We start from the raw sequence: 14,981 nt of genomic DNA on the forward strand, positions 1-14,981 counted from the left end.
GATAGTTGTCTGTCCCTGACAAACCCTGGATTATTTTCTTAATAAAAGATTTGATTTAATCTACTCTGATTCTTTAAATCTAAGACGTGCTCAGTTCAATCAATAAATTAAAAATTCCCTAAATGAGCTGCACTTATCTGCACTTTTTTCATACCAGTGTAACTTCACTGGATTTCTCCACAACATCTTACAGACAATACATTTATTTTCCAGACGTCAAAAAGGTGAGAAAAACTTTGTCACATGGATAAAAATAAATAAATTCTTCCTGCTGGTTTGGACAGTGTGTGTGTGTGTGTGTGAGTGTGTGTGTGTGTTTTGTGAGTGGGTGACTAAGTGTTTTTAAAAGAGATTATTTGGGTGGGGTGCAGAAGATTGTATTACACAATGTAACTCTGCCCTGAGGGGGTCTGACATGGTTTCTGCTCTTTTCCACGCAGTAAAAAGAGAGGCCATCCTCTCACATAATGTGTTCAGTGTGTCTAGATGACAATAGCTTCTTTGCTATAGCATGTGTATGCGGGCACCGCAGAGGTAATCGCTGAGGACAGTGAGAGGGAGTTCCCACAGTTTCGCCCTGAGCCACGTTGTGTCACGAGACAAGCTCCACCTGCATATTTGCACTCCTGCACTTTAAAAACCCTCATGAGACACAAACAGGCATACTACACGGCAAAGTGAAATGATCAGAAGGTAAACAGTGAAATCAAACAGCTGGAGGATGACAAACTTGACATGTTAAGTTTATTGTTTGTTTTTCTTTTTCTTTTTCAGCATGCCTGCAGTAGGGCGTCCTGAGGAGGATTAAATCCTGCTGTGGCACATGCGTACAGAAACATGAAGCCCAAACATCAACTTTATGCTGAGCATAAACGGCATTTAAATTCACATGAAACATATCCGACACGTCCTTCATTTCCTTTCCTTTTCGCCTTTCCTAAAAATCTACAGGTTCAAAAGAAGTACGGTGATTAGATTTCTTAGAGCAACCTGTTTGTTCAAAAACGTTCTCCAATAACAGCGTAGACGGTGGAAAGAAGACAAGGAAAGTGTGATGGACTGCTAAAAATATGTCACAGAAGTGGTCATAAACCGGCTCTGGCTTTACTCTTTGCACAGTAAGCTGAGAGCTTGTGATCTGAGCCCTCTTGAAGAATGCAAATTTGTAGTTAAATTACTGAGAAGTGGGACTGTCTTCTTTTCAGCTGAATCCAAATACACAACAAGGCAACTTTGGCGTGGCGCAGCATGGAAACATACCCTTGTCAGACACATAAAGGAGGGGGCTAATGAAGTGTGAGATGTCACAGTTTTTGTAAATTGAGGCCTCATAACAAGGTCCAGGCTATCAGACAAACTCACAGTGTAACATATAGGATATCATTCAAACATACTGCTATTATTTTCATTAGTAGTCTTATTGATTAGCAGTGCATTGATATTTGGCATTATGTAAACATCTTAAAGTTTCACTACTAACTTCTTCATGCACTAAAGCTTCCAATACAATCACTGTGTACTGTATCAAATGTATATAAACACATACAATGTACTGCATTAACAGATTATGTAATAAAACATCTCAACACAGCCATGCGTAATACTCATTCTCATCTCTTTCACACTCACACACTTTCACTCTTCACAGAAAAGCTTAAACGTTTAGCTCAATTGCTACTAAGTCACTCCTCTCTAGTTTGGCTAACAAATATGTACCGTAATGATTACAATAGAACAGGTTAAAAAATCTCTATAAAGCTTTTAAAATACACAATGTGCAATATAAGATGAGAATGCTATTGTTGGCTAAGGCCACAGAGAATTTGGTATAAAATACATTAATTTCTGTTGCTAAAGATATAAATAACACATCTAAAAGGCTATTTAAAAAAAAATCTAACAAGTCTTTGACATATACCAAATTATCACATGTGACCCTAGAGCAGGGTCAAATCCAAATACTGCCCCCCTGGCTTGGTCATGAGAGCAGGTAGTGACATAAGAGGAGCCTCACTTGAGCTGCACTGACCAATCAGACTGCTGCTCAGGAGGGAAACAGACTCTGCAGGATTCTGCGGAGAGAAGAAGAACAAGGGTGAGGAAAGAGTTTTAGCCCCCAACAACAACAAAAAAAAGAGCACCTGCACCAGACATTACCCATCACCTTCTCAATCACCTAAAGCTGTTATTACCCATCTATTACACTACCACATTGCGACAGCACCATCTGACCGTTGACTAAGCCCCGCCCCCTTAGGTATTGTTGCAATTGTTCTGTAAAGTAATTTTACTCTTCAGCAGGCCAGTTTCGCAGCAGACATTTTGGCGTGAAGCAGCAGGTAATCACAAATGTCTGAGAAAGGACGTTAATAAATATATCTATAAGATTACAGTTAACCTGGTTCTGCCAGAAGATTCTTCCTGCAAAAAGGGAGTTTCTCCTTCTCACTGTTGCCAAGCGCTTGCCCTTAGGTGTGTTGTTGCAGTTCCCTTCTGTTATTGTAGGGTCTTTACCGTTTCAATTTTATTCGTTTCTGTGTTCTTTTTAGTGTTTCTAATTATCATTTGTCAGGTGGAAAATTCTAGAAGCTCAGAACAAGCGTTACAATAAAAACACATGACTCACAGCCAAGTGGATATGGCAGTCTCACTAAACATCTGTGTCATTACCTCCTCAGGATTAATGCATTCAAAAAGAAATTGAGCATAAAGTACAAAATGCTATTTTAGTTAGTTTTAGGGGGAGTTTTGAGAGGGGGGGAGGTAAGTTGTTTTTTTTTTAAATTTAGGTTAACTATATACATTTTCATACCTAGTTTTATGTACCTATAATATCCTTGTATTGATGTATGAAACATTAAAAAAATTTATCTTTAATACTGCAATGTAACAGTAAAAATGAGGACTTATTACTGGTTATCTGGGTAAGAGAACAATTCAAACTTTAAAGCAGCTACTTTCACTTTCACAATATTTTTATGTTGTTCTGTGATGAAAATGTCACCACTGAGGAGTTTCTTGCGCCCGCTATTTGACTTTCACGCTGTCTCGACATGCAGAAAAAGGACCATGCCTGTACAGTCAAAGGGGAGAGGGTTCAGTGGACGGTCAGTCGGCTATGTGGTGCTCAGTGTTTTCATTAAAGGCTTCACGAGCGGACAGAAAAAAGGTTAAACAAACGCCATGTGAAAACCCATGAAATACCTAAAAACCAAGAGATTTCCTCCAATTATTTAACCTAGTCAAAAGGAAATACCTGAAAATTCCCCATTAATGTGGAAAATGGTGCCCTGTAAGCCCTGGTGACCAGTAAAACCACAGCTACAACACCTTCTCTAAATTAAATCCCCCTGACTGATCCCTCAGCCAATCCTTACCTGCCACCTGCCTCAGACACCTTAAATACACACCCATTCTTTGGGCTGCGTAAGCAATGTCCTGGTCGGGTCTTGAGTGTGCACGGGCCCGTGGGCGTGCATGAAAGCATCCTCGGGAGCATACTGTGGCATGAGGAAGGGGGAGGAATGATAGAGATGGGGGCTGAGACACATGTAGCCATAGACACTAATCTAAAGGCCTTTAAAATACAGAAAACAAAACCCAGTCTGTCTCAATATATTGCTTAAAGTAGTCCTTATCATGTCATAATTTATCTTCAGATTCTTCGTACTCTTTCAGGTTTAAATAAGATCTGAGATTCTCCAGTTCAAGTTGAAGCAAGCAGCAATCCGTTTGTGACAGAACAGGGAGAGGAGACAGGATAAACTAGTTTGATAGCCTCTGGGCAAACACAGTGGATGCCTGACAATACACACCCATAATACGAGGAGATTTGAATACAACACTTTGGATCCTACAGTGAGGTATGAGAGCTCTGAAGGCACAGAAAATCTCCATTATAGGAACTTCATTAATAAAATGCTAAGTGCACGGTGCATTTGAAGGACGCCACCTCTTACCTGGTAACCCTGCACTGCATTTATGAGCTCTTTGACTCCGTTGCTGTTGTAGGTCAGACCGGGCATACGCACCAGGCCTCCCGGCGAGGCAATGGAGGAGGGGGAGGGGAAGAAACCTAAGGTGTTAGGTGAGCCAGGTGGACTGGAAAAGAAAAAAAAAAGGAAAACAACAAGAAGGGAAAAAGGACAGAGACTGTTATCCTAAGTACAAAACCAGCATAAACATGTATCTTCTCAGAAAACACAACGTATGCAGCAGGATTCAGGAAAAACAAGACTGGGAGTAACTCTGGGTGTTGTCTTTGAGTGAGCTGCTCTCTCAGTCTCTGATGGCTCACCAAAGAGAACCAGAGGTCAATGCTTGTTTACCAAGTACTTTGATAACGCAGACTTCAGTCATTAACTACCCTTGCCCCAGCCTTTCTCCTTGGCAGTATATAATTCAACCAAGTACAAAATGCTCGACCTATTTTCTTTTTTTTTTTTTTAAATGGGAAAAAACCTTTATAGTTATTGCAAGTTTTAGGTGTTTTTAATCACTCACTAATGTACACAACATGTTTCAGTGAAAGTAAAACTATTTTGATTTTGATTGATGCTATGCAGGCGGTTCAAAGAAGAAGATGACTAAGAATGAAGAAGATCAAGCGTGGATAGCAGTTCCACATTTCTTATGCACATCCTGAACTTTTGCAGGGCTTTATGAGAGAAATATAAATATATGAATCACTCAAGCCCAACACTCAGTCTTTAACCTGCCGGCCTTGCAGTACAAAGTGTGCATATCTTTATGAATAAAGCAAGTAAATAAGTGTCCAGCAGCTCTACACAGGCAGCTCCCTAAACCAAATGGACTATTTCCATTCACAGGGGTATGCCAGGACTGGGGAATCCACCTCTTATGTGCTACATGTGAGAAATGGAAGCTCTGCCTGGATCTGAGAGTTTGTCTGAGAGCAACTTCACCCACCAGTAAACAACCCACAAGTAAACACCACCCGGCAGCCTCGGCTTAGCGTCGGTTGGCTCGTAAATTTCTTTATAGAAATTCAGGAGTGGTTGATTTAATGTGAGAAAGGAAGATTACTTAATGGGAGAAACAACAGTAAGCTCTCACAAAGCATCAAGGATATTTCAGGTAAATGTGTACATACAGTGGGGCAAAAAAGTATTTAGTCAGCCACCGATTGTGCAAGTTCCCCCACCTAAAATGATGACAGAGGTCAGTAATTTGCACCAGAGGTACACTTCAACTGTGAGAGACAGAATGTGAAAAAAAAAAATCCATGAATCCACATGGTAGGATTTGTAAAGAATTTATTCGTAAATCAGGGTGGAAAATAAGTATTTGGTCAATAACAAAAATACAACTCAATACTTTGTAACATAACCTTTGTTGGCAATAACAGAGGTCAAACGTTTACTATAGGTCTTTACCAGGTTTGCACACACAGTAGCTGGTATTTTGGCCCATTCCTCCATGCAGATCTTCTCGAGAGCAGTGATGTTTTGGGGCTGTCGCCGAGCAACACGGACTTTCAACTCCCGCCACAGATTTTCTATGGGGTTGAGGTCTGGAGACTGGCTAGGCCACTCCAGGACTTTCAAATGCTTCTTACGGAGCCACTCCTTTGTTGCCCGGGCGGTGTGTTTTGGATCATTGTCATGTTGGAAGACCCAGCCTCGTTTCATCTTCAAAGTTCTCACTGATGGAAGGAGGTTTTGGCTCAAAATCTCACGATACATGGCCCCATTCATTCTGTCCTTAACACGGATCAGTCGTCCTGTCCCCTTGGCAGAAAAACAGCCCCATAGCATGATGTTTCCACCCCCATGCTTCACAGTAGGTATGGTGTTCTTGGGATGCAACTCAGTATTCTTCTTCCTCCAAACACGACGAGTTGAGTTTATACCAAAAAGTTCTACTTTGGTTTCATCTGACCACATGACATTCTCCCAATCCTCTGCTGTATCATCCATGTGCTCTCTGGCAAACTTCAGACGGGCCTGGACATGCACTGGCTTCAGCAGCGGAACACGTCTGGCACTGCGGGATTTGATTCCCTGCCGTTGTAGTGTGTTACTGATGGTGACCTTTGTTACTTTGGTCCCAGCTCTCTGCAGGTCATTCACCAGGTCCCCCCGTGTGGTTCTGGGATCTTTGCTCACCGTTCTCATGATCATTTTGACCCCACGGGATGAGATCTTGCGTGGAGCCCCAGATCGAGGGAGATTATCAGTGGTCTTGTATGTCTTCCATTTTCTGATGTTTGCTCCCACAGTTCATTTTTTCACACCAAGCTGCTTGCCTATTGTAGATTCACTCTTCCCAGTCTGGTGCAGGTCTACAATACTTTTCCTGGTGTCCTTCAAAAGCTCTTTGGTCTTGGCCATGGCGGAGTTTGGAGTCTGACTGTTTGAGGCTGTGGACAGGTGTCTTTTATACAGATGATCAGTTCAAACAGGTGCCATTCATACAGGTGACGAGTGGGGGACAGAAAAGCTTCTTACAGAAGACGTTACAGGTCTGTGAGAGCCAGAGATTTTCCTTGTTTGAGGTGACCAAATACTTATTTTCCACCCTGATTTACGAATAAATTCTTTACAAATCCTACCATGTGAATTCATGGATTTTTTTTTTCACATTCTGTCTCTCACAGTTGAAGTGTACCTCTGGTGCAAATTACTGACCTCTGTCATCATTTTAGGTGGGGGAACTTGCACAATCGGTGGCTGACTAAATACTTTTTTGCCCCACTGTATTTACAGATTTTCAGCTGGAACAAGGTGAATTTCTTTTTGAGTTCACAAGATTTTCAGAAAGCTTGACCTCTGTCAAGGTCACTGAGATTTGAACTCATCTGAGATTTTTAGTAGATATTACTATGGTAACAATTTGAAGCTCCTATGTCGCTTTGTTCTCGAGTTATAGCATTCACAAACTTAGGTGTCCAGGCTGCCCGCCCGCCTGGCAGGATGCCGACAATAGCCCCTCAGGCTTTGAAGGCTGAGAGGTAAAAACTGTGAGAATTCCTGCACACTGTTAAAACAATAACTTTCTGTGACCTTTATGCGAACTAATCAGACAAATCAAAACTTTTCAAACAGATAAAATCAAATAATTTCGGCAATGAAGAGAGTTTCCCCTTTGGACCTTCCACTAACAGACCTCTCACCTATTCACCAATGCAAATATTTAATATTTAAACATTTTTGAAAATATTTTCACAAGCTGAGCCATTTAATCTCTGATTCAATAAATCCCTTCATCTGTAAATACCATTGTTTACCTGGGGTAGTAGGCTGCGTAGTTCATGTATAGCTGAGCTGAGGCGGGGTAGTAGGCATGTCCTGGTGGTAGGGGGCGAGGAGCCAGGACCACCTGCCCAATGGGAGGGTAGAGAGCAGCAGCAGCCTCTGGAGGCAGGACAGGTGGAGCAGGTGTGAAGGAATAAGATGGTGGCGATAAACCTGGCGAGGAGGAGAGGTAAAAGATTTTTAACCAGACGAACAGAGACACGCGTGAACAGAGACATGGTGGAGAAGTCTGCAAGGTCATTGTTTGTTTTTTGGAGAGGTGCTCATGCAAATCTACAAACAATGACCCTCCACAACATCACTCAGCACCTGACACACTTTGAATGTATGCACGTGGCAAACAATGAAAGCGTCAGCGTATTGTACACTACGCTGGACCACCGATGGGCCTGTAACCTGTATGTTTCATTATTTCAGTATTTTATTATCACCTCTGTGTAATTTCGGAGCAGGTAAGATGCTTTTAATTCACTCGACAGTTGTCAGTGTTTAGCAGCATCTGGTTTATACTTTCTCATATGCATTCATGCATAAAGCCTTCCAAGTATTAAATATTAGCAAAACGAGAGCCACAGCGCTGTCAGAGAACAGAGACACTGTCTAAATGCAGGGGACAGTGCCGCCTGAGCACTTTATCCTCCTTGCATGGTGATTCTGGCTGTTCCTGCAGTCTGTGTGTGCATTTTCAACATTTAATTTCATCTCATCATGGACCTTTTTAAAACCCGCATGTCTAGCCTTGAATCCCTGTGTTGTGTCCCTTTCACTAATGTGAACTATTTCATATTAAACGGCTCATAACCATTAGACGTGTTATAATCCTCTCTTTTTGAAAACTAAGAGTCCACATTTAAGTCGAAGGACTACACACACAGAGATCAATCCACCATCTACGCACCAGCGTTCAGATATGCCCACAGCCTTTACACAGCTCCTGATTGGACAAGCACAGGAGATGCACACACCAGAGGTGTGCCAGGCCATTGAGGCCTAATCCCACAACCACCTCTACTCATCTGATAAGATTAGAGAGATGTAAGCCATTTTTGATGTTTTATGAAGATAGCTGGAATCAAACTGTCTTGCTTACACTTTCCCAACCCTTTCAGATTTTTATGAAATACTTCAGCAGTGTAAGAGAGTGGAATTTATGAGATCGACAAACATGCCACTAAAAACAAACTACAGTATTTTCATCTAAATGTGTGAACACAGGCAACAACTGAAAAAAGGATGGTTACCCCATTAGGTTTATTAGGTCATGCAGATGGGTAATTTAATCACACTAAATTACAAAGAGGTGACACACTCACATACACCAACACAAACTCTCAGACACACAGTTTTCGATCCTCCTGGTTAGACCAGATTTCCTCATCTTCCCACAGTTTGAGATTGGAGAAAAACCCAGCAACCCTGCACAAGGCAGGAGCCCACCTACCCTGCAGTCCCGAAGCAACCCAGCTCCCAGCAGCACTTACGTCTTGACTTACATGGCGGCGGGCTGAGCCCTGTCCCACTCCTGCTCCGGGTGTGTGTGTGTGTATGCGTGTGCGAGAGCGAGCCTCCCATCAGCACGAGGCCCATCTCCTCTGCGCTGCAGGGAAACACCTCCACGTAGCGGCTGTTTGCCCCACGCTGGCTGGACATCACATGCTTGTGAAGCCGCTGCGAAGCTTGGAGCGCTCGCTCAGCTGATGTCATCTGGATGAAGCAGTCACCTGACGGACGACCCTGAAAGCGGAGACGAATCAGAGATTACTCCGCAACACCTGTAAATTTGTGCTAGAAAGCATGTGAGTCAATGGGTGTGTCAGTGTGGGTGCTGCATGTACCTGCTGGTTGAGGACCATGTGCACTCCATGCGGTCTGATATCCTGTGTAAACTCGCCCAGGAAGGTGAGGATGTCCTCTATGCTCGCCGTGTACGGCAGCCCTCTCAGCCGCAGGCAGTCTCTCACTCCACCAGGAGGGGGCAGAAGAGACACCGTGGGCAGCACAGGCATCAGAGGGGCAGGGGCCACAGAGATCAGAGGGGTTGAGGAGTACCTGTTTAGCACCTAAGACACAGTTTCAAATTACATACCCTGCCTAAAGCAAAAACCTACCGAGTACGCAGTGAAGTTTTAGGAAACCCTTTCTCCTCTAGTACTGACAGGTAAAAGTCACTAACTATAACTCAAAAGCAAACATCTCAAGCAGAACAAAGCCAAGTCCAAGCTGTGTTTAAATATGACGCAACGTCAGACAGGAGCTGGCGTGGTGCCAACAGGACACCAGCGTGTTTGCATTTCTGGAGAGGGCCAATAAACCTCGCAAGTGTCTCACACACACACACACACACACACACACACACACACACACACCACGAAAGGCCTCTGCATAGATATGTAGGTGGACTGTCTGCTCATCAGTCCAGAAAGATAAGAAAATGAATGCCAAAGAGACACAAAGAGCAGTGGAGCACACGAAGAGCGAAAGAAAGTTCAAAAGAGAAAGGAGCAGCTAGAATAACCGTTTGTAGGGAAACATGCACACACAGTCCACCTTGTTTTACTGGTCCCCACCCATGAGCTTCTCTCCTATAATGCCTACAACTGCCTGAGAAGATAAGAAACACACCCTCACGTTGTCACTCTTTGCTGCTGTGGCCAAATAAACAAACAGTTTTTCTCCTCTAAAACCTACAAGTGAGCACACAATCAAGCACATTTCACTCAACCGCACACCGTAAAACAAAGCGAAGAAACACCCCGGCGTACCTGCTGCACCTCTGCTGCCGTACTCTTAAAAAGCTCGATATATCTTTTCCCCAGGATTTCCTTGTGTTTCCTCAAGGCGCACTGAGCATGTTCTTCACAGGCAAACAAAACAAACGCGTCGCCGGTGGGACGTCCATCTGGGTAGCGAACAAACAGGATGCCGTCCTTTCCCCCGCTGACGGGACACGTCTCTTTAAGTTCATCCTCTGGCGAGAAGAAGGCGAGCACCTGCTCGTGCGTGGCGGTGAAAGGGAGGCCTCGCATCCTCACTATGATCTGGTCCTCGCGGGACAGGAACATTGCTACCTCATGAGACGTACCTGACACAGAGAGAATGACACGGGCAAGCCCGTTCAACTAGTGTTAGTTGGCCTCCTTCTTCTTCTGCAATTGATAAGAGTGATGCTAAATCTGACTTTTCAAGCCTCTGTGATTTTGAGTAATCGTCTAAATCTCTCATCTGTATGACGATAAACTTTAGCTTTATGTAATGAGGTCACTTCTGGTTTCTGGGAGGCGTTCATCATGTGAGTAAAATTATTAATATTCAGGTCAAATGACTCAGTGATGAGCTGTGCCTTGTTGACAAACTTATTGCCCTTCATAAAAGGCTGTGTTGCCATTAAATGGTATCACTGAGTCATAACCAACAGCTTTTTGTGCTAATAATAATTTTTCTTTTAAGATTACAAGTGGCATGAAGGAAAAATCCCAATGGACCTGGAGACATTTACAAAGGTCCTGAAACATTTTCAACTCCTAAAAATCATTATTACTAAATACATGAATTCAAGCTCATATAAGAAGTTGCTGAAGTATTAATAAAATAGCACCATAGAAGATCTCAAAGACTTCAAAAGTCCTCTTTTTCAACTCAGTTTCACTATATACACACATAAACCAGGCGGCTGCACTTAAGCTAACAGATATATGAACTTCCCACCTCCTGCTATCTTCAGGAAGTCATCTCCTGTCGCTTTATAAACCTGCCGATAGAGGGGAACGATGTTTAGTGATGGGACAATAATTTGGTGATGTGGCTGATTCTACTGTGTCCAGACGCCTTACCTCAATATATCTATTCCCCATGTGGTGTTTGTGTCTCTGCAACGCCAGCTCTCTGTGTTCCTCGCTCACAAAGCGAACCAGAGCTTCTCCATTCCTCCTCCCTTGAGCATTCAGGCACAATGCAACCCCTCCTCTAAAGAGCACAGCATATGAAGGGGGTTATAAAGCCTCTCTGAAAACCTCTGTCAGCAGCAGCTTTCTGGGTGTCATCAGTGATTAAAAAAAGATGATAAACAGTGTAAAAATGTGCGCCTTTAAAGATGTCAGCAACGTACTTGGCGATGTTGAGGCCTCTGAAAAATCGAGCGATATCCTGGTCAGAAGACTGCCACGGCAATCCTCTGGCTCGGATCACCGTGTTGTCGCACACTTTCTCCATTTTACTGCTGCACACACACACACACACACACAGGTATTATTACAGTGGATTATCAGGGAACAAAAATAACGTGTATCTTTAATAAATGTTACTCACCAAGTGCCGCTCTCGAACTTCTCACTAACTCTCTCGGGGTTCGAAAACGTGTGGCCTGCAACAGCAAAGTGACAGAGTCACCATGATAACACACAAAGTAATCAAGCTGAGACCGTTTTTAAAAGGCAAAGCAAATGGTTAAAGTCTAAATCAGGTAAGACCTTACATTTCTTTCCTTTCTTAATTACCGGTTTGTTAAGTGGTACGCTCAAAAGTACTACTATGAATCTTGGATCATCCATTTTTGGGGGGGAAAATGATTAAAGGAAATTTCAGTTATCCTTAAAAGAGGTCCTAATTGATTTTCTAGTTTAGTTCACAGCAGGGTTTTACTTAAAGTAACACAGTTTTGGAACTCATTAGTAGTAAATCGATTTACTGATGTGTTTGCTAACATTACTCGGTAATGTACGTGGTACTTACAAAATGGCTCGGATAGCAGTGCCAGGACAACGCTGGACATAACCTGAAGCTGCTGTGTGGCTACTTCTGCAGGCAAAGGGACCGATGGATCCGGTGTGGCAGAGGGGTCCCACATGGTGGGCACATCAACAGGTATACTAAGAGCTGAGGAGGAGGTGGTTAAGGAGCACAAGCAAGAGAGCGACAGTGTTATTAATCATGAATGCATCGTGGTCCAGCAGGATTGGACGTTTGATTTCTTCTTTTTTTCCTCTCTCTCATTTCCTAAGTCCATTTTCAATTTAGTTGGAGTTGTATGCTTTGGGTGGAGCCCACTCTCTCAGCTTTCTTCTACACCTTCTCTGAATCAACCTGGAGTATTAAAAGGCAGGATATCCGCAAGATCGCTACACTGATCATCATGGCCGTAACCAGGCCCTCTTTGGTAACTGAGTTCCATTTAACCAGGAGGTTCATCTGCATTTAGAGTTGCCAGCCCTCTGTCCTATTCAAAAGAAGATCCGGTTGTATATGAGCGGAGTCATTCGCCTGCTCCCAAATAATTTCTGTTGCTGGTTTAATACATTTTTTAAAACTAGGTCTGATCTGTTTTTTCCCAAATCATGACAGAATAGACAGGTGTGTGAAAAAATGAAAAAAGTGAAAACAGAACAGCAATACACTCACGTGTTTTTCTTCCTATACCTGTGTGTGCGTGTGTGTGTGTGTGTGTGTGTGTGTATGGGGTTGGTCCTGTTGGGTAAACACACACTCTTTCACTAAGGGCTTAGTAAGGTGCTGCCACTCTTTCCTTATTTGCATTTCAAAACCTTTATCCCTACAGCCAACTGCTTAATGCGTGTGTTGTGGATTTTTGAGGGTAATGCAATGCACAGTATGAGAAAGAACCAATCAATCGGATCAAATCAATCGAGCAAAAAAAACAAATGTCTGGAAATCCATGACTTAGACGGCGTAAACAGGCAACAGGACATGAAATGTTAATGTAAACAGGTGACGTGTTAAAAGGATACACTCTGCCATGGTGTGGACATTCAGAGCTTTGAGGTCAGGAGCGGGGAAGTGCTTCTTGAACTCCTTCCGAAGGTCAAAGAAAGAGTAGAAACAGTCTGGGACCAGGATGTTCTGGAGAGGAATACAGTGTGAGTGAAAGGCCCATCAGCAGCTTCTGTTTTTATTGCTGTGAAACTCATGTTTGCACAGGCCACAAGAGCATGCACTGCCTACTTCTTGTATCATTAACACACAGTTTGAAGGCACTCAGGAGAAATTTCATGAGCATCATGTGTGCCTGTCTTTTATGTGCACGAGTGTGCGGTATACGCATGGGCGTGTGTCACCGCAGTGGCTTCTCCTGTAGATCAGCTTTCAGTGTTAACATTAAAGTTCAGCGAGCAGTGCGGTGCTGACACAACACAGCCCTCTGAGAGCGTCGAAGGCTCCCGCAGCAGTGAGTGAGTGAAACATCCGCCCTGGCTGCTAGGCGTGTTCCCCCGCCCCGCTCACCTTGCTCGCGGCCTCGGGGTGAATCACTTGGCGGATGTGGAGCTGCCCGTCTGTACACAAACACACCGACGTGCCTGCGCCTGCGCTGTTCACCTCATTTGTCAGTTGCAGATGAAACTGTAAAAACATTTAGAGGTATGGACTTTAATACAGCTGCTTTAACCAGTGCTGTAACTGTAATTAATAATCTATAAATGGCCTATTAATGGCTTTCTGGCTACTTTGAAGACATTACCATGTTTAAAGCTTTATCAACGCTCGGTGCTTTGTACACACAGTCTGCTCCAGATCCATTCTCCTGTTCCACGCTCTCCTCCACCACATCCTCCTCCTCTTTTTCTTCTGTCAAGTCTGAGAGGTCAGGCTTTATGAGGAGCTCATTCACCTTGCCCAACTGGTTCAGAGAGGAAAAAAACAAGTCAGCCTTGAAACAGCCAGCCTAGCTAGAAACTCAGAGGCTTTGGAACAATATAATAAAACCAGCGTGAAATATGTGTGTTTGCTACATAGATATTATCACAGTGGAAAGCAGCAAAGTAGCAATTTAAACGTCTTACACATAAGGCAGAAGGTTTTTTGTAATTAAAGCGAACAATGATTTCTGAACAGGTGCGCGTAAGGAGGAATCCCACAAAAATCCCCCTGGCACACTTTTTTTTTCCTTATTAATATTGGTCTGACATCATGTATCGCTGTTTGCAGTCCACCTGTCCACTCCTTTGAACACCACATTTCCTGCTTTGGAGTCACGATGATTAGCAAGTAAGAACAAGCAGCCTACAAGTGAGTTTTTACCTTTTTGTTCTTTACATCCACGAGCTGCCAAACCAACTGCACGAGCTCCTTCTCGTCAGACCCCAGGAGATCTCCGCTCGCGCCAGATGTGGCGGTGAAAACCACCACCAGGTAGTCTACCTGCGCCGTCATCTGAATTTTTAAAAAAAGAACCGCAAACACACAGAAAACTAATCTAATACTAAACGAGACTAAAAGGGACTGAAGATCAGCGGGATGTGAGACGCGAGCGGGACGCGGGAGGTAGAAACGCCTTTACTCTGACACCTGAGCGCAAAGGTGAGCCCGTAAATCCAAAGTTTTGTCGCCTGTGAGATTTTATGTGAAGCCTCCCGCAGTCACCATCGCGAAGCAATGGCTGAACGCTCACCGCTTTTGTAGGGAAGCTACCTGTGCGACCACGTGACCCCTTTACCTGGCCCGTCCCTCTTTCAAGTGGTTCAAAGTTTAGTACGTGGCAGCTCACGCGGGACAGAAAAGGTAATAAATGGTTATTAGTATAAAACAACAACGAGAAAAAACAAATAATAAATAATAATAATAATAACAATAATAATAACAAATTTGAAGTATATACACTTTAGTTACTATGTAGTCAATTATTAAAATATTTCATAAATAGTAAATGTCTTTATAACAATTCAATAATTCGAATTGTAGTCTTTTTTTTTAAAT

At 43.3% G+C, this 14,981-nt stretch overlaps 1 protein-coding gene across 2 annotated transcripts; it reads right to left on the minus strand.

The window, feature by feature from the left end:
* Positions 1-1,937: 1,937 nt before the first annotated feature.
* Positions 1,938-14,438, minus strand: esrp1 (epithelial splicing regulatory protein 1). 2 transcript variants are annotated; one of them, XM_085365670.1, is made up of 16 exons: positions 14,307-14,438; positions 13,747-13,905; positions 13,512-13,628; positions 13,019-13,130; positions 12,006-12,149; positions 11,583-11,637; positions 11,383-11,493; positions 11,108-11,240; positions 10,983-11,025; positions 10,040-10,359; positions 9,113-9,337; positions 8,759-9,011; positions 7,250-7,430; positions 3,960-4,101; positions 3,411-3,500; positions 1,938-2,072 (listed from the first exon to the last, which is right to left on the minus strand). In XM_085365670.1, exons 1-16 carry the CDS (start codon positions 14,436-14,438, stop codon positions 1,938-1,940), a joined length of 2,352 nt encoding a protein of 783 aa, XP_085221796.1. The 2 variants fall into 2 exon arrangements, with proteins under 2 accessions (XP_085221796.1, XP_085221797.1); XM_085365671.1 differs by lacking the exon at positions 3,411-3,500.
* Between the last annotated feature and the right edge of the window lie 543 nt (positions 14,439-14,981).

Source organism: Diplotaxodon limnothrissa, linkage group LG11 (genome assembly GCF_057381915.1).
Source record: "Diplotaxodon limnothrissa isolate DT_005_m linkage group LG11, D_limnothrissa_male_GT1.1, whole genome shotgun sequence".
Lineage (NCBI taxonomy): Eukaryota > Metazoa > Chordata > Actinopteri > Cichliformes > Cichlidae > Diplotaxodon > Diplotaxodon limnothrissa.

Bases quoted from the DNA above. Each gene is read 5' to 3' on its own strand.
- esrp1 (XM_085365670.1), bottom strand. From the start codon at position 14,438: ATGACGGCGCAGGTAGACTACCTGGTGGTGGTTTTCACCGCCACATCT. The intron at 12,150-13,018 runs GTATCCTTTTAA...CCTCCTCCTCAG, and splicing joins TGTCCACACCATGGCAGAGT to CTCTTAGTATACCTGTTGAT. The intron at 7,431-8,758 runs GTAAGTGCTGCT...CCTCCTCGCCAG, and splicing joins GCCGCCATGTAAGTCAAGAC to GTTTATCGCCACCATCTTAT.